We start from the raw sequence: 19,809 nt of genomic DNA, 5'->3' as shown, positions 1-19,809 counted from the left end.
TGAAGTAGATACCATGACATTGCTGACATTCCTGTCGTTCCTGACAAAGTCTGTCAGGAATCTTGGTGGTAAAAGCCCATACTGTGACTCTGCTCCTAATTTGGTCTCCTCCTGCCTGTAAGAGAAGCGGCCAAAAAGGAAAACTTCGCTCATGCTCTTAAAGTAAGAACACTGCTCTTAAAGTAAGAACACTGACATGAATTTACCGGGATGTGATACGTCAGCAGCAAAGGTGTGCCTGTTATACCATCCTGGTACACAGAAGTGGAGAAGTGATGGAGTACTGCATGGCAGTGTTTGAGCTACATCTCTTCTACTGGTGCTATTCTCAGTGCCTTAGAGCTCTGCCCGTGACAGAATGAAAACAGAGTCCAAGCTTAGGGTGCTTAGTGCTGATGGAGCATTTCCTGAGGCAGCACTGGCTGCAAACACTGATGCTGAGATGTAAGAGCTGGGTCTCAGCAGCACTAGAGCCAGCTTCATTTCATCAAATCGTAATGTCTTAGTGGAATGTAGCAATGAATCTACAGAAGCTTTTCATGGTCAGCTACTTTGTAAAGACATTCATCTCCTGCTGAGGATTGCCCCTGGAAAGCAGGTCTCTGTGATCAGCCAGTGGCTATTACAATGTTAAATAACTTAATAGTTATTTCGTGCTCATGCTTAGGGTGACTAGGGCCAGAAAGGGGAGATGGGTAAAGGAAACAACATCTTCTCCCCATTTCTAAGAAATCTACATAATTAACGACTACTTAAAAAGACTGAATTTGACTCACAGTGGAGACAATTCCTTTACAACTTTCTCTGTGAGAGCATACAATGAACAACTGTGAAACCACCCTTTGAAAAGCAGTGTCCCCCTTCCAGATATTTATTCCATTACAAATTGGGCAAAGACGACTTTAAAACCTCAAAGTTTTGAAACAAAGACTGGCCAAAGGCTTGCTTTAGAAAAGATGAATGGAGTAAAGAGAGGCACCCAAAATGTCCAACCATAAATATTTACCCTAAATATATTACAATACCGAGAGAAGTTTATGCAATAAATCGAAATTTCCTCAGAATTCATACTCTGAGAGATTTATCTGGAGCTATGAACTGTTGAGTCAGAGACTGCCAGGTTTGCATTAATGCACCAGGACAGAAAGATAGTGTACCCTGTGTTAGGCACTTATGCCACTTCTACTCTAAAGACTCTGATCCTGAAATGGAGGAGTGGCATGCACACTTCCTAGGGGTTTTTCAGCTTGGAAATGCACTCAAAGAGCACGATTTTATTAGTGTGTATGTTTACCAGGAGAATCTCACAAGAAACACCTCCTTTGTGTGTACAAGAATGACTAAGCTGGAGCACCCTGGCTCTCAGAGCAGATAATGAAATGGAAATAACTTAATCTATCAAAAAACGGAGATCCACTGTTGCCAAATTTCATCTCATTGAGCATGTCCAGCCATCTGACAGCTGGCAATTTCACAAAGCAAGAGCTATGGGGTGGAAATCACATAAACACACATCCTTTTACACATTCATTGTGTAAATAGTGCCTTTTTGTTTCGATCCATTTTCAGTATCTATGATAAAAGCAGCTTATAAAGGCTGAAAATCATACAGGTTGAACAAGGAGTGCTTTTTCAAGCTGGGACATCTGCTTTCCCACTGAGTAAGGAGGATCTCTCTTATTACGAAAAATTGCTGAAACAAAAGTGAATTAAGAGGATAAAGTAAGAGTTTAGCCTACCTTTCCAGCCTCATAATTAGACAGGGGTCTTAAGTGAAACCCACATCTGTCTAATACAACATCTGTATGTAATTTCATGTGGCAAAATGTTCTTGTAACATAATTCATTCTTCAGAGGGAAAACCTCCAGCATTTAAATGGTACTGCTACCTATTTGTGCTGCATTTGGGGCATATAGTTTTGAATTACTAAAAGAGTTAATATATTTTGGGATTGAGACCAGAGTGATAACCCATGCTTTTTCTTCCCCAGAAGAACCTGGACATCCTTAATTGCCTGCATTTCTGTCAATATGTAGCATCTGTGCAGTGCATTATGAAATGGCCTTAGCCAAAAAGATGGTATTATTAAATCTACATTGTATTTATTTTATTTATTATTGTATGGATTCTGCAATTAATCCTGAGCACCAGGACAACATAGACATAAATAAAAATATATATCCAGAAAATGTGAGGAAAAAAATTCATGTGGAGCACTGGCAGCATTGTGTGGGAAAAACTGCAATCCTAATAGAAACCGCTTGCTCTAAAAAAAAAATTATAAACTGAAATTAAAAATGAGTATTTAAAAATTATCAAGACAATTGGGAGAACTATCCAGAAAGCTTTCTGATCCATGTCAATGAGAGCTCTGTTCCCACAGTCTCTACTGTTGATTTAGGGAGCAAACAAGGAAGGTTGCCACATGAAGTGATGAAGCAAGTGAAAAATAATGAAATTATTCTGTTTCAGCTAGAAACAAAAGCACCATAAATCCGCCCTGTAATCCTTTAGAGACCGGTCATATGGTCATTTTGTGGAGGCCAAGGCAAAGGAACAAGCATGGAAGATTTAAGAATAGATACCTTAAATTAAAATTAGAGACTTCTGTATTAGCAGACATTTGAGCCTGTGGTTTAAGTTAGGAAGAAAGTGCCAATGGATTTGCTCAGTAATCTTCGAAGTCTTCTAACCCTGCTTTTGCTAATGCCAAGACAGAAGGAAAAAACACTGCCTGTCCCCACCACTGAAGACTGTAAGGATGCAGCACGTTATGTGAAGATGCTGAGTTTCAGCTAATTATCTCAGAAATTAGCTTAGATTGTTTTGATGATAGTGTCATGTCAATCCTCTAATGTGGCATGCTAATGACCCACAGGAATAGGGGGACAGAGAAACTAATAGAAGGGGAAGAAATATAGAACCAACTTTTCCTCTTGTTTCACTTTTACTTTACACTACCCATCTGTAAGCTGCAAATTTACAAACATCATCAGGAAAAGGTAGTTTGAGAGGATTCTAGTTTCTCTGTCACAGAGGATGGACAACTGGGGACCTCAGGCAGTTCATCAGGACCTTTCTCACTTATCTGCAGGCCAGACTGCAACATTATCAAACCTTAATGACAAATGTCCTCAGCAACCAATCTTCTTAACTCAGACAGCTGTATATCTGTGTTTACTCTCCTTCCTTCCATGCAGCTTTCCACCTTTTCAATTGTTCTTACATACAATGTGAGTGGAAACAAGGAAAAAAAAAAAAACAAAACAGAAAAGGAGGTGCACTGACAAGATACTAAAAGGAATGGATCTGAAGTAGTTGTGTGACTTTGCTACAGTGGTGCCATAATGGGAAGGGGAAGAAATAATGTCCCTCTTCTTTCATACCACATTTTTCCAAGATTTCTAGTCAGAAATATTATTTTTTTCGTCTCCACAGTGCATACTCACTCCTCACAAAATTTATTTTCACATGCCTTTTCTCACTAAATTAAATTATTCTGCCATGAAAATACCTTTCCTGAGCTGCATTCACTGTTCAGTAGTGCTGTGTCTCCTCAAACATCCATAACGTTATCTCTGTCCTGAACTAAATTTCTTTCCCCTGCATGTTTCCTCACCTAGTGATTTCAGGTCCTGCACTTACTGTGCATTCCTATCCCTTTTCCATGACTCGTTTCCAGCATCTTAAATGTGATTACATTGGCTCTCACACGTCTGGTCTTTCCCCTGACCCTATTTAAGGTGTCAGTTACTTAGCTTCACTTGTGCAAAAGCAGTGTTTTTGAGTTCCCATTAGAGAAAGGTAATGGCGGAAGGAAGAAATATTTTCAGAGAGGAGCAGCCAGGCAAGCTGGGTGTGACAGCAACGTAGAGCAGGGAGGAGGATGGACTGAGTGCCCCTGGGCCCACTGTAGCTAATGGCTACTGACACTAGCAGCAGCCTGTATGGGCCCTCCCTTGGGGACTGAGGGGATATGTGGACCACTGTTTTTCTGCTGATGATCCCCACAAACACTCAGGACAGGCTGAACGCCCCTCTGAGGCCACAAAACTATGACATGGTTGATGTAAACTGGAGTGACATAGTCTTGACAGATCTAGAGCTACAAGAAATCACTGCAGTACAGGGAATTGGACCATGGAGATGCAGTTTCTTGCATAATTCTGGAAGTCTCCTGACTTTTTGTCTGTCCGTTATAACTGGAAGCACGTGGTTTGAGGAAGCCAACTTATATTGAGTTGGGACAGAAAAAAGAGGTGGGCAACAGTGGAAGAATTCCTCTTGCTTGCATATAACCTTGTTCCAGGGTCAGCTCCACCACAGGAAGCTTGTATGAGAGTTTGCAGCAGTTATGAGTCTGCCTGTCTGATAATAATTACTTTAAAACCAGTGATCACTCTGCTTTCATTTCACCAAATTAATAAGCTTTATATACTTCAGATTTTTTACATTTGCTGATTCACACTCAATAAAGATAATTAGCAGGCATCTCTATTAGCAATACAGAGCCCCTCCTGTGTAAGCCCCTTTCATGTGACTTGTCCCATTAGCCTTTTTTTCATGGCTTTTATTTGCTACTAAAGGAATAGCACATGTGAAGAGATGTTTGGGATTTAGAGTATTATAACTGACTGCTACATGACCATTTTTTGAAACTAAGTCTGAGAAAATCAGAGTGCATGAAACCAAATTGTAAAGATTCTGAGTAGAGACACACTAATCCTTACCAAGGCAGGGCTACTGATAGATTAAGTCATTAGATTAGATGCACACAGTTCAGAAAAGGAAGCTGTGGTCACATCACTGGGCAGGCTTTCATGTGATGATTTTAAAAATCTGCTTCAAATGCATGGCAGGTGGGAAATGCTCTCCTCAGAGTCAGTCTTGTTACTTAAAATACAGCTTTGCAGCTAAACTGCAGAGAAGTAAACATAACTAAAATTGTAAAATTGGGAGCTCAAAAGTTAGAAAATGCCAGACTAACTTTCCTTTTCTGAGTCGTCGCTCTTCCCCTCCTTCTTTGCCTTATGGCCAGTGCACACAATGCAAAATGGTTCAGTGTTTTTTGCTGCATCACTTCAAGTCTCCATTGAAAAATGTTCAATACAAAGTCAAAAAAATAGTAGCACCCTGGTGGATAATTCTACAGCACTCTAAGTTTACTTCAGATACATCACAAATGGTGATTTTTGGAATACCTGTAAAGTTAGATATTTATATAAATCTCATTTCCTATTATAAGATTGAAAGGATTAAGAAATGAAGTGTCTAGGAAACACAAAATACTGTGTTTGAGACATTTCAGAGTGGGCTTTAAACTTCCTTTTTATATGATGCTTCAAATATTTGAGACCATGCTCCCACAGTGATCTGTTACAACTGTTTGTTCTCAGCACAACTAACTGGGAACACCTATAAATATGTATCAGTAGCAAATACTTTAAATTATTTCACAACTATAACATGAAAACCTTAAGACACAAAAGAGGGACACAATAAAATCTTAAGTAAATACGAGACTTTTGTTTTCATTGTGTGCATGTTCTACTCATTGCCTACAGAAGTCAGAAGCACTCTCCCCTCTAGTGTGCTGTTGCAATTTGAGCCTCAACTTGGGGTAAATGAGGCATGGACAGAAAATGTACAAAATAGGGCATGACAGTAATTGTTTTCTAATGCATTCATAAAAAATTCAAATTATGCTGTACAAACAATCTTGACTTTTGTACTTTTGACTTTTAAAACACAGTAACATTTCACCTGTCTGATGTGTTTGTAACATTTTACTCGAAATTCAAAAAAGACCCCCACACCAGAAAAAAATCCAGTATGTGACATCCTAATTGCATTTATGAGCGATTAGCAGAGCTGCAACTGTTAGCTTTGGCATATAGATCTGATTCTTAATTAAACTCATAAATGGCAAATAGCAATCTAGTTTTATTACAAGCTGAGCTCAGACCAAAGGAATAAGGGCAGTGTGACAAAAGGCTTTACAAATATTTTCTGACAATGCAAATCAAGCTTGCAGCCCTGTTGGAAAGCCTGCTCTCTTTGTGAGCACATGCACTTGCCTGTTCTCTCCAAACCTATGTTTCTTAGGGATAGCTACAGTCCTGTCCATAATGATACCACTTTTCCTTTTCTTGGCTGTCATTCTCATCACCCCATTGTCCCCTCTTTTTGCACCTAACTCTTGTTCCCACAAACCATCCAGCTAGGCAAACTCAGCTTTCAACACTCTGTATGAACCTCCTGCTTCAACAAACCTCGATTCCTCTCCTCATGATCCTCTACAAATCCATCTCTATTGCTCCTCTTCTCCATCACTGTTTTCCATTTGCCCATGTTCTTTATTCTTTCTATCTACCTGCATTCCAATTTGTGTTTTAGCTTATTGTAATAATCCTCAGAAATTTCTTTAGTATTAGGTTTTTTTTTTTTCACATACACAGACTTCATTCCATGTATTATATTCATCTTTCTCAACCTTTTTTCCTTAGTTTTCATCTCTTAAACCAGTTTCTGGCACTTTTCCAAACAAGTTGGCCCCACTCTGCTCTCAGTCTCCTCTATTGCTATCTATGCAGTTTCATTTTTCTATCACAGAATCACATTTTAAAGGCAATCGTTATCATGCTGGTCTGTTTTGTTTCTCCTCACCCTCAAATGAAGAAAAAACCAAGGGCTTACATTGTTTCATCATGTTTTCCCCATTTTGTTCCATTCAAAATGTCAATCAGACTGTTCAGATTAAGCAAAACCATAACAAAACTGTTAGTGACACTGTGGCCCAGAAATCCTGTGCACATGTAAAATGAAAAATTTTCTATTGTCCCAGGATTTTCAGCTTGAATTTGACAGCAAACCTTGCTTTAAAATAATGAAAAATGTTCTGACAAATTAAAATTCTGCATCTAATATATGATGTCTTCCTTGTGTCACCTGATGACCACATTGCAGGTGATGACTTGTCATTGCTGAAGATGCTTTGTAGAAGGTGGCTGTCACAGTTCACCACCTCTTTTAGATGAAGGGGAGATTATCCCCTTTGCTATCAAGAAAGCTGAATTTGAGCAGCCGCCTCAAAAGATGTGACTCAGTCAGAAGTTACTGGGTAGCAGATATCAATTGAGCAAGAGGGAAGAAAATGTAGAGGAATGAGAAAAAAAAATACAAGCTAGTGTCAGGAGTTGCAGTGTTAGGGAAGTGAATGTGGAATATTGTGGAAGATGGAGACAGAATATGAGATAGGAGCCTGAGGGAAAAGAAAGGAAACTAGGGAATTAACCTGCTTTTGCATCATCTAGTGCTACATCTGACAACAGACCATTTAACATGCTGGAAAACAGTCTCAGTGCAACTTGTGAGCACAACTGCTAGTAGACATCTGCTCTACAAGCACACTGAGTGGCATGTCCCTTGTTCACTTTTGCTGTTGTCTAGCCTTCGCCAGTGGCTGGTTCTGGCCAACAATCCATGCACTCACTGCACAGCTCTGCAAACAGAATGGCTGCTAAGTGACCAGTGAGTCAACTTTGGAGAAAAGACTTCACCTTTCTTGCTACAGCTGCCGTTCTGTGCATCATCTTTAAGTTCACTTATTTCTGTCTCTGTATCTACAAGAAAATTTTAGTTGTAAGGGGTTACCAGCTACCTGGCCAAGTGGTTACAATCAGACATCAGACTTCCTCACAGCCGCCCAGTAGGTTTCATTTTATTACCTTTGGATAGTGAAAAATTGCCGTTTGAATGTTGTTTTTATGGTGTTGATGATGAAGTTTTGTAACATGACCTTATAGTATAGTACAGCAACACTGCAATTAGAAAATATTTTCCTTAAAATATATTTTATGCACTTGTTTTTCCCCCAAAAAACTAGCAGCACTTAAAGACACACAGTTTTAACGCACAAAATTTTTGGGTTCTAGAAAATTTATTTCTAGCAACTTACTTTCAGTGGCTGAATAGTCTTGTGGATCGAGTATCCCTGATTCCTGCAGTGATCTAATACAGGAGTCCACCAGCTCCAGACCAGTGGTGAGTTCATCTTCTATATCTTTCTGACCATCTATAATGAAATTAACAACATAAAAACGTAAAAGAAGGGTAAAAAGGTAAAGCCATACATATACAAGACAAAAGCTAAAACCAGTTATATGTGACTAAGCATTCACAGCTGATGACAGAATGGAGGCCACTCATTCCCAGGATGCTGGCCATACTGAAAATTGTGCCATCCTTTGAAAGTGTGGCCTTGGATTAATAAAAGCAAAATGAGAATACTTAGGTCTAGTAGTAAAAAAAGCCAGAGACACATTTAGCAATGCCCCCTCTCAAAACTCTACATTAGTTTCAGTGTACTTTTTGCCAACCCTAACAACTTTTGCCAAATCTTGTCACTTTTTAAATAGAGTTTTCACATGCTAGCAATTAGAAAAATCACAACAAAAACCCCAACAAAAACCTCCACATACATCAATGTGCTTTTTCCCTCCACCATCTTTAGGTAAAAATGATCTTTCTGGGAGAGAATATAAGTAATACATATATGTAGATAAGTATATTACCTTGTGTTTGCCAGTGAAACTGCTCTTCTGTTGAACTGGGAAAAGAAAGAAAAAAGTGATAATTTTTAATTAAATTGTTCTGTAGTGTGCCATGAATATTCAGATATAAATCTATTCTGAAGGAACGGATTTAAGAGAAGAACACTCTTAAGAATAAAAAACATATTTAGAATACATAATTTTTTATCTATTTCTAATTAATGACTTGAACAGCATTCACTCAGCGGGAGGGAAGCATTTTAACTTCTTTATCAAGTAATTTGAATCATAGAAATTGGCCTCTTGGTCTTGATATACAAACGACACTATTTCAATTAGCATTTTTCAACTTTTCTGGATCCTTCCATTTGTCTGATTCTCCGTGTTTATCGAGAAAATTATAAATTGCTTTCTCAAGTGAATAGTGACGTGTGATTTCTGAAAGAAATTATGATTCCTGGTTCTACTGATCATTATGTGCATTTTTATATTATTCAAATGTGCAGCTAAGTTAATTCAATTGGGCTACACAGGAGAGTAAATTTAGATGTGTTTGTGCTTCTATGTACAAGCACTTAAGCAACAGAAGGTCTTAATTTTAAAATAATGAGCATGCACACCAGAGGATGGGTTAGGTAGGGTATTTTTCTTTTCAATAAAATGAAAGATACATTCAAATGAATGATAAAATGAATTGGGTATTCAGTTAGGCAATAACTACAATTTCCTCCATGGCATGTTCTTCTTTCTGCTTCAATATAGGTCTTTCTCACATGACAAGAATACAAAAAGTATTGAAGTTACTCAGTACTAACCATTCTTTTGATAACAGTGAACTGATTATTACACTCATGTCTGAAAGATTTTTCTGTACCTTTTTATAAGATACTTATAGGGGAGAACAACATTATCTGTTGCATCCATAAGCTAAAGAAACAAAGACTGAAATTATTTTAGCTTTTCAAAAAATTTTATTCATTTATTTCTTTATTTTCTGACGCTGAGACTAAATGCTCTTTTGGATGTGTAAATGGATTTAAATCTCTAATTGTTTTCCCTTTTACCAGAAGATGCTGGATCACTTACGAATATGTCAGTATACCTCCTGCTATCTATGTTCTGAACAATAGTAATGTAAATGAAATTAAATGTTTCCTTATGGAGGTCTATTTTTACAGTAAAGAACTTGTCTCAATTATTTACCAGATTTGATAGTGTTAAAAAAATATAATAATTGTCTAATTTACATCAAAATAGTTCTAAAATAACTTTTAATTTCTACCTGGAATCACAAATGTTAACTTGGCAAGTTCAAATCTAGACATCATCATAAATTTCCTAATATCTCCAGTCTGTGGTTTATACTGACTCACTGTAGTGATGTCACAGATTAAGAAGCCTGTCCTTTGATGAGATAGTGAACTAAAATTTTTTCATTCAAGTCCACTGAAACAAACAATATCGAAGACAAATGTTGCCAGAGTCCTTGGATAAACAATAATAACTGCAAAGTGCTGAACTGGATGAAATTATTTGAATTTAAATTACCTTTTGAAATGAAGTCCTAGTGGTGACTAGGGACAGTGACTCTTTTTGAAATAACACTTTTTTCAATTTTACATTCCTTTTGTCTGATTTTCAGATTTACTAAATAATTGCAGCTTCATCTGTCACACTGGGACTTACTTGGGAGCAATCTTCCTTTGTGTAGTTAACACAATCCATAATAAGTAATGTACTACTTTGCACTCTAGAGTCCCTCTTCCAGTATCCAGATTTCTATGTGATAGATATCACCTCACCAGACAGAAAAAAATTTAGTATCTCAGGTGGCGTTCTTGCTGGTGGAATAAATTACTAGAAGTTGCTGGTAATAAACATGATGATGTAAAAGCCTATGCCACCTCATCCAAATAAGTTAGAAAAGAAAATCAAATTGTGCATAAAGAGTGAATTACCAGTTCCAGGAATTCCAGCTTAGTCCTTTTTAAGTAGCAAACTTGTACAAAATGTAACAAAGTTCATTATGTTCAATGAATCACTTCTGGTTGATCCACACTAATTCCCAATATCACTTGTCTGACTTCCACAGAAAAACTGTACTGTATCCATATTAATCTTAGGATCACAATGAATTTTTCACTACATTCTGACTTCTCCAGTTTTAGTCACAATTCTCACCACTACTGTAATGTTTTTTCAATAAATAATGTAGCTCTTAGAGTCATGATAGCAGATCCACCATCAGAATTTTTATCCTAATGCCACCTTCTTATTCAACGAGTGGAACATCAACCAGGCTGCTCAGGGCAGTGGTGAGTCCCCATCCCTGGAGGTATTTAAAACATGTAGATGAGACACTCGGGGACATGGTTTAGTGGTGAACTTGGCAGTGCTGGGTTAATGCTAGGACTCGATGGTCATAAGGTATTTTCCAACCTAAAAGATTATGTGATCTCTATTAAAGTTTTATTTGCTCCTACAAAGATATCAGTATATTCTGGTATGGAAAGAGTGCTGTTTTCCTTAGTTAAATTCATGCTCTTTAGCTTTTTAACAATCCAATATAGTTGCATATTGAAGCTGCCATTTCTTGGTTGCAAACCAATGCCAGAGCCTTGCAAACCAATATTTAAAGGGTTTCCCAAGAAAACTTTATTAGAATTTGCCATAGTATTAATTTAGGCACTCTTTATTTTTCCTCTTTCCGTTTTTTAACTGAGCTTCCCCTGCTTTTGACCTGAAAAAGAGTCCTGACTGAAGCAACCTGACCTGTTTGTGCAGGAAGCCTTTAGGCTGTCACACGAATGTGCCAAATCTGCTTGAGTGAATAAAAGGGCATGCTTTTTTGTCCTTTTCTTTCAGGTGTTTGTTTCTCAGCTTCACAAGAGATCAGTACAATTGACTGTATAGATATATCAAATACATGAAAAGACAAAAAACCAATAATTAACAGAAGTATTGTCCTAATAAATTTTTCAACATGTCCAGTAAAATGTATTTTTGCTCCATATTTTTTTCTAAAGAAAAATGCATTAATAACCCCTTTTCTGCATATTCCTATGACTCATTATATGAATTTGCAAACAGTATCTTTGACTGAGGAAGATGAGCAATAAAATTCTTTATCAAGTTGTTCTGAACTATGGTAACCTGAGTCCACCTTAAGAGTTTGAGAAGGGATTTTAAACAGAATTACATTAGTATAGCATTAGAAAATCATAGCATAAAATATGACTGGGCTGAGAACTCAAACAGGTAGAATTACTACCTCCCTTAACCCAAATTCAGAAGAAAAATTGTGATTTATTTATTCTTCTTTTATTTTTGGTAGCCATTTCATCCTGTATACACTTCAAATGTTCTAGGTACATAAAAGACTACTGTTCTACTTAATTCTATCTGACTTACAGAAAGAATTCTCCATCACTATTCAGCTATGCAAAACTTGGTTCTTCTATGCTTTTATTGTCTTTGGAAAATTCAATATATTGAAGGAAAATCGCAAGGAAGATGAATAAATTAAGAATGAGAAGATAATGTTAAAACCCAAACAAATGAACAAAACACTTGACTAAACAAAAGAAGAATATTGTTATATGTTTAGTTCTTGATTTTAATGTTTGTGCTAATTAACCTGTCTTCTGTGTAAGGATGCACAACATGCTGAAAGCTTTACCTTTAATAACTACCTAGGAAAGGAGATATCCCAGTAAAAATTGTTTTACCTCCCTAGGCAAGAATGAGCAAAGTAAATATCCACAGAACAGTCATCTTGATTCCAGCTGAACTCACATGTTCCCATTTCTGTATGCATGTCATAAAAGCACTGAAGGAGTGAGAACCCTCTGTGCGTGACCTTGCATGTGGGGAGGGTGAAAGGCAAATGAGCACAGCACGCTGCAGGGAGCTCGTTTTGGGGAGCATCACCTGGGGAGATCTACCTGCCTCTGCACAGCATGGACACAGCAGAAGCACAGAGCATTGCAGAAATGCAGATTTTCTACAGCCAGCTGAGGACGTCTGACTATTACCAGCTGCTCTGTTCATCAAGTTTATTCCTTTTCAAGCACAAATAGAAAAATCCCAGACTGACCTACGGTTTGTCTATAAACAAGCAATAAACCAGGCCTTAGGGAGCCTTCACTTTTTCCTGTACCTCAAGTCAAGTTAAACAAGAAGTGGGTGCCCCTTCGTGATGGAGTTGATAGGAATCCACTATGATAATATAGACTCTGTGTAGACAGCGAGCACCTGCATGACAAGGTGAGTTACACACAAGGCTAACAAACACCTCTCCCAGCAATCTACAGGAGTCAAAAGCAGTTTTGGTGATACAGAAGTGAATGCTTCATATGACACCAAAATAATGCTTTCCTGGACAACATTCACCAGCTATATTTCTATGAAAGCAACCAAAGTCCTCACTTTGACAGAAGAAAAGCTGCCTGAGACATCCTCAGACCGTGTTGCTGTTAGGGTGTGTACAAACACCCAAAAATTCACTTCCAAAGCAGGTGCTGGGAAGCAGCAAGGGCACCTTGGACTCAGTTGAACTTCTAGAAGGTGGATGTGTGCCTGTGGCACTGGCAGCAAGGACAATGGTAGGCAAAGGTAAGTTACATGAAACCTCAGCCCAAGAGACATTTTGCACACTACCTGGACACAGCCGTACTTGCAGCATCACTTGGGTTTAGTTTTAGACATTACATGGTCTGATGTGAGACCCAGCCCACTTCAGAGGAATACCTTGATAGGTTCAGAGCCATAAGGAGCTCCACTGCCCTGTACACACTTCTCTAGCAACAGTATTTATTATGCAGCCTGCAGAAATTCATTGTTTTTATCCCATGCACCAAAATACATCAGTGCACATGCACAGCAGGTCAAAGCAGTTATTCATTGCTTTGCTGCTCCCAGAAGAACACCATAGCAAAGAAAGTCACTTCTTGCTGGGAAGGGAGGTAGGTTTTCTTTCATTCACTGTTTCTGGCACACTTGTTGCTTTATCACTGAGCCTGCATACAGACTGCCAGGGCAAATTCACACTTTTATATTCCTCTAATTATCTAAGAAATGTTTGTGTGTCTATCCTTTGTGTGAAGTCATTCAGTTTACAGTTGTCACTCATTTTTTGAGAAAGTGCTATAGCTATCTACTACACCAAAATATTTTTATTGTTTTCAAAAACAATTCATGAAATTATATCTAAAACAATTCATACAATTAAATATAACACTACTGTAGAAAAGCTGTGAAAGGATTTTACAAGGAGTTGTATCAGCACATGATCTTTTAAATTATTTCTACAATGGACCTACATAAACTTTGCTGTATATAATTATAGGCAGATACTTTCTCAATTATTTTTAAATTGTTTTTTGTTGTGGAAGGTGGAAGAAAAAAGATCCAGAAGAATTTCACAAAGAAGCAAGGAGGCTGAAAAATTAATATTCCATCTAAAGCAAAGGAGAAGCAGATTTTAAATCAGCAGTACATTTCAGGTAATCTGCAAAATAGTAAACAACTTTTAGTATCAACTATCTGGTGGGGAAAAAAACCAACCAACCTAAAAATAAATTTTACATTAAATAATCCTGCAAAAAAGTACCAACTCCTCAATAAATTACCATAGTAAAAAACAGTCCTCAAGAGCAACTTTTGGGTTTTGTGGCCAATTTAAAATTACATCGAAATCTATGGCATTGGTAGTCACTCCCTTCACCTCTATAAATGTGACACTGTAGGCTCTCTCTAATATTTAATAGCACTATACTTGTCAGCTGTGGTATCAGCCTGGCTACCCTATCAAGAAGTCCTTTTTTTGATGTTCCAAGAAACCTCATCCAATTCCCAACAATGATCTTGGAAAATAGAAAAAAATCTAACAAATCAAAATAAATAAACAATACCCTCACAAACCCACACATATTTTATTGATGGCTGCTCTCTTGTACATTGGAAATTTCAAACTGACTTTTAAAATGATGACAAAGTTCTTAGCTGTAGATGCCAGAAAACCATTCAGGTGGTTAATTCCCACCTTTATTAGAACAGCCTCGCTTCAAGTTCCTGCAGGGAAAGAAAACTAATTTTTTTCTCAGAAAAATTATTGTTATTCCCAAGGTTTTACAAAATCAATAGCAGAACTTTGTGGCTGTGCTGTGAAAGTTTTGGACTTCTTTCCAGTGATGCAGGGAAATATTTGCAGTCAAATTTCCAAACAGGTCTCAAAAATCAATTCTTTCCTCTGCATTTAATACTTGCAGAAATTTCCAGAGATGATTTTCCTTTAAAAAACAGGTTTAAACTGCTCCAGTCCTATTTATATTCAAATTCCCTATGCTAAATGTGCTTAATAAAACTGTTCTGTTTCTTCTTATTTAAATGTGATTTAAAGTTCAGGTGCTACACCACTAAGAACACTGTTCAAGTATGCAGCATGCATGGAAAGGCACTGGCAGCCTTGCATTCCACAAAGTGCACTGCTTAAGGGCTTGCAAAGCAGATGCCAGAGGCTGTTATTTAATGGACAAAGCATAACAAAGCCTGATTTCCTGTAGTTGTTGACCATCCCTCCTGAAATGGTCTACAAGAGCATCAATTATAGTAAATTTTATTTTGTTACTGAATTAATTTCACACAGATCAAACCCCCAAAACCCATGTACTTCAGTTTTGAATGAACTTGGTCACCTAGGGAGAGAACACTTGCTACTTCACTTGCTACCAGCCAGTTTCCTTTAGCTTGAATTCTGCAGACAGTTACTGGCATGACAGTGAACACAGAGAATTCTTTCAAAGAGTGGAAGCCTTCGAAGCTCTGCTGTTCCAAGGAGAAGAATTTAGGCAATAAGTACTTTGTGTATTTATTTAACTTTAAACTTGGACACAATAACAACATTAGGGAAACAAGTACCTTGTGATTGTCCCGTTCTCACCCTTCCCCTGATGTCTGTTTCATACCCTTACACATCCAGACGGATACTGGGCTAGATAGACTCCAGTTCTGAATCAATACAACCACTCTTTTGTTCTTATTTAGAGAAGCCAAAATCAAACCAAATTACTTAATTTTGTAATTTCCCATTATTAATTAATTAAGAAAAAGGAAGATGGTTCACAAAAAGAAGAAATTAGCTCAAGGCAGGATTTCTGCTAATACTGTTTGTTCTTCTGGTTTGCTTAAAACCTATTTTTATTTGAGAAAAAAGCTCATTTCCCAAACTGAACATAGCTACACAGGAGCACATTTAGAAGAGGATAGAATTAGAATATTTCAATTACAATGACTATTGAGTCCAAATACCTGACCACACCAGGGCTGACTGAAGGTTATAGAGCAGGTTATTAAGGTCATTGTCCAAATGGCTCTTAAACACTGACAGGTTTTGGGCCTCAAACACCTCTCTAGGAGCCTGTTCCAGTGTTTGACAACGCTCTTGGTAAAGAAATACTTTTTCATGCCCAGTCTGAACGTCCCCTGACACAGCTTTGAACTGTTTCCAGGTTCCCTGTCTCTGGACCCCAGGGAGAAGAACCCAGCTCTTCCCTCTCTCCTTAACCTCCTATGGAAGCCGCAGACAATAAGTTCACCACTCAGCCATCTTAAATTTTAAATTTTGCCTCTTCTACACAGCAGAGAAGTTTAAATAGCAGAGTGATATTCCTTCAGTCCCAGTGGTGGCATTTGGATCTGATCCAAACCAAATAAGCATCTAAAATAGAATCAGAAGTGGCAAATTAGAGAAATCAATAGAGGATACATAGAATCATCCCTGCCCTAAGGCAACAGAGCAGTCTGGTGCCTAAATCACACCACAGCCTATCAGTACCCATAAAACTGTGTTCTTCAAGCACACCTTATTGACAACATTGCACAAAAAGTAGGATAGTGGTTGCCATGCTTTAAAGAAAACAGTACAATGCCCTAAAAGACAAAGTGAGGTCTAATTTCTTCATTCCTTTTTCCCACTTATTCCAAAAGTATAGCTATTAAAGCACTTGTGCACAATGTGATGGAACTAGTTATAATATTTTGTGAGAAATCAAAGCAGTGACTAAGTTCAGTGTAACCATTGGGCTATTCCCTGTCTTTCCTATTGAAACCTCTATTCTGTATAGAAAACAATACATAATTTTAGTTAAGAAACTCTATTATAAAAGATAGCACCACAGCTACATTTTCTTTGCACCAAGTTTTGAAAGACGCCTTCAGAGAAAGTGTGCAGACAGTAGCTCTGAGGAAAGGTATTTTCCATGTGGAGCAGAAAAAGGTAATGAAGACTGAGAAGTGGAAGTGAATTTCTTGCAATTAAACAATCTGTGTTTTGATGCTGAGTAAGAACCATTCAGTGAATATGAGATCAATTCTTTTTTGAGGCACATAGTTCCCTATGCATTGTATAGGCACTGTGGCTTGAGTGTTAACTCAATCCATGGATGCATGGAGACAGTCACCTAAAAATAAGAATTACAACACATTTTTCAGTATGTTTTTGGTTTTGGTCTTTGGTACCATAACATTCATTTCCAAATAAATACGGTGTAATATAAATGAAATTCCTTTAAGGAAACCCACTTCTGTAAATGAAGATATTGCAGTATTTTTTTCCTAGGGACAGCTGACCACTAGTGCAGGTAAAAAAAAAACCAGCATTAATAACATAAAGCTCCTCATCTTCTCAATACCAACAAATTGACAAGGATATCCCTTCTGCAGAAGAGTTAATTCTTAACATGAAGATCGAGCCAAGAGCCTCATGCTGACCATTGTTTTAGGTAAATTATGTAAAGCATGATCACACTTTATATTACTATTTCAGCTACAATATTTGTTCTGTGTTGTCCTTGATAAATAATAGAAAAGGATTTTCTCTATGTTTTGAGAGGATGATTCATTTTAAATTCAGCACTTCCTTGGGGAAATAATGCAGACAGAAGCCAGACGGCCTCTACCTTGAAGAAAGTGTATTCCATGCAGGAAATTCCCAGTACACACACACAGAAAGCCTGTCACTATGTGAAATCGCACATCACAGCCCTTCCCAGTTCTTCTCCCTTACAGCCTCTTCACATTAGCTTCACTCAGCTGCTTCCAAGAAACCTCCCTTCACAGGGCTCCTCACCTTTGCCTCTTTCTTTGTAAACAATTTTTTCCTTTTCTGTGCATTGCTTTTCCCCTCTACAGAAGGAAATACAGAACCAGGATGTTTCTTCTGTTTATTTAGCTACTTCCTTTCCTGCAGCTTATGTCTGCTGGAGCCAAGGAGCAACCTCCTACTGTGCCTCCACAGTGGTCGGAAGGCCCCTGTAGCTAACAAAGAATAGTCTCAATGTCAATATATTGTGTGAATTTGGCACTGAAGAGACTGCTTAGTGGTCATCTATACCTTTATAGGTTGTCTTTTGTTTCCATATTCTCCGCCAGATGTGTGAACATGAAACACTCCCATGAAACAGAAGATTCTTCGGGAAGTAGAAAAGATTTTGTTGATCTATTTTACAGGAGAATTTAGCAACATTTGGCCCAGTCCCCACTTAAAAGCTGGGCTACTTTCAAACTACTGTCCTGGACATAATGTAGCAAGGCACATGGGAGACTCCATCAGTATCCTGCTGTTCAGAATTTGTTCAGTTAATTATCTTTTTTTAATAGAGAAAATAAAAACTGATAAAAGGTGAAATTAGAAGAGTTTGATGAATTTAGATGAAAGAATTGAAGTCTGAGAAGGGAGAACAACTGGCTTTTATAATTTAGCAAGGCTGAAAAACAGGAGAAAAAGAAATAGAGGAAGAAATGTGGGACAAGGACAAACAAGTTGAAGCTGGTCACTGGAATTTTTGCTGGAACTTAAAAAAAGGTATTAAAACATCATGGAAGTAGCCAACCCCATGCAATTTGAGTTGGGGTGTCAAAACTATACTCACTCTGCTCTTAGAAGGTTGGTTGGTAAGTTTATTAGAAAGAGCTGATATTAGTTCCAGCTTCAAGGAACTGCAGGACAGCCCAGGATGGTGCCTCCAGTTCTGTATTTGAAATAACCTTAATCTGTGATGCTGGCAAATTGATGATTGTTACAGAGCAGTATCCACACAACTGCATAAAATAGTAACTGATACCACCAGAAACACCAGGCAATAGAGTTTTCTAGAAGCAGCCAGTACAAAGAATAATGAATGTAAGAACTGATGAGTGTTACAATTACATTTCAGTGGATGAACGAAAAGGCAACAGAAAACTACTTTCTAACCTAAAATGTTAGATGAATGTAAAGGTAATTGTGTCTGTTAGGCAAGTGATAAGCAGCTGGATCAACCCATGAAAAATTGCTATTGATTTATGATTTTAACTATAGGAGTGAAAGTTCTTATTTGTAAACTGTCAGTATACAGAGCTGACAAATTATCCAAGTAACTAAAATGGCACATGGTAATAACAGCTATTTAGCTATATGGATAACCTTTAATCACACATTTATTACTGAGAATGACTAAAATTATATTTATGCAAGCTGACAAAAAGTAAATGTAACCTTTAGAAAGATTGGGAGCATTACTGTAAGTACGGTCTTTTTATTCTGGCTTTTTCCACCACTAAGGAGTAGAGGGGAAAACGAGAATCAGTTCCCTATGAAAAGAATATTTCTTCCATTATTCATTGCCTACCAGGGGAAATACAACACAGGAGACATGATACAAATAAAACCAGGTTCATAGGTCAGATATTTAGCAAAGACAGATATAAGAAATATGCTGTATTTTAAAAAACTATATGCAGGCATTAAAATGAATATTCCTAAAGAGTAAAAAGATATTTTTTCGGAATTAAAAAAAAAATCCTACAGATCTCATAGTAGCGATGCTGAAACGAATAATATTTTCAATTGTCATTATTCTTAGAAGAATATTACACATTATTACATCGTGAAAGTTACTAGACAACTAAACCAAGCCTTTGAAATTTTGTTAACAAAAGGGTGAAATCACCTTTCTACTTATATATTCTTTACATCTAGAACATGAAGTCTCACAAGATAGTTAAATATTGAATCTTTTCATTTCATATATAATCTAAACATTTCAATACTGAATTACTTCTGCTGCAATTACTTTGCAACAGAACTTTATGTCCTGGTCCAGTCCTGAAGGTCTGCCAACCAGCTAAACCATGAAGGCATATACTAGTAGCCAGAGTTAGATTAAAACTCTATCAGAGTTTTAAAGCTCTATCAGATATTAAAACGCTATATATATT

At 37.4% G+C, this 19,809-nt stretch overlaps 1 protein-coding gene across 5 annotated transcripts in view; it reads right to left on the bottom strand.

Annotated features, from left to right (window-relative positions):
- Positions 1–19,809, bottom strand: part of CTNND2 (catenin delta 2) — a 630,539-nt gene that overhangs the window by 292,478 nt on the left and 318,252 nt on the right. For all 5 annotated transcript variants that reach the window (XM_088170959.1, XM_088170931.1, XM_088170938.1 and 2 more), the window contains 2 exons: positions 8,575–8,609; positions 7,959–8,075 (listed from right to left, as the gene is read on the bottom strand). In XM_088170959.1, coding sequence (XP_088027085.1) covers positions 7,959–8,075; positions 8,575–8,609 — 152 coding nt within the window. The remainder of the gene's footprint in view (positions 1–7,958; positions 8,076–8,574; positions 8,610–19,809) is intronic.

This window comes from Sturnus vulgaris, chromosome 1, assembly GCF_052056855.1.
Source record: "Sturnus vulgaris isolate bStuVul1 chromosome 1, bStuVul1.hap1, whole genome shotgun sequence".
Taxonomy (NCBI): Eukaryota; Metazoa; Chordata; class Aves; order Passeriformes; family Sturnidae; genus Sturnus; species Sturnus vulgaris.
The sequence above is the reverse complement of the archived record's forward strand: the minus strand, read 5'-3'. Positions and strand labels throughout refer to the sequence as shown.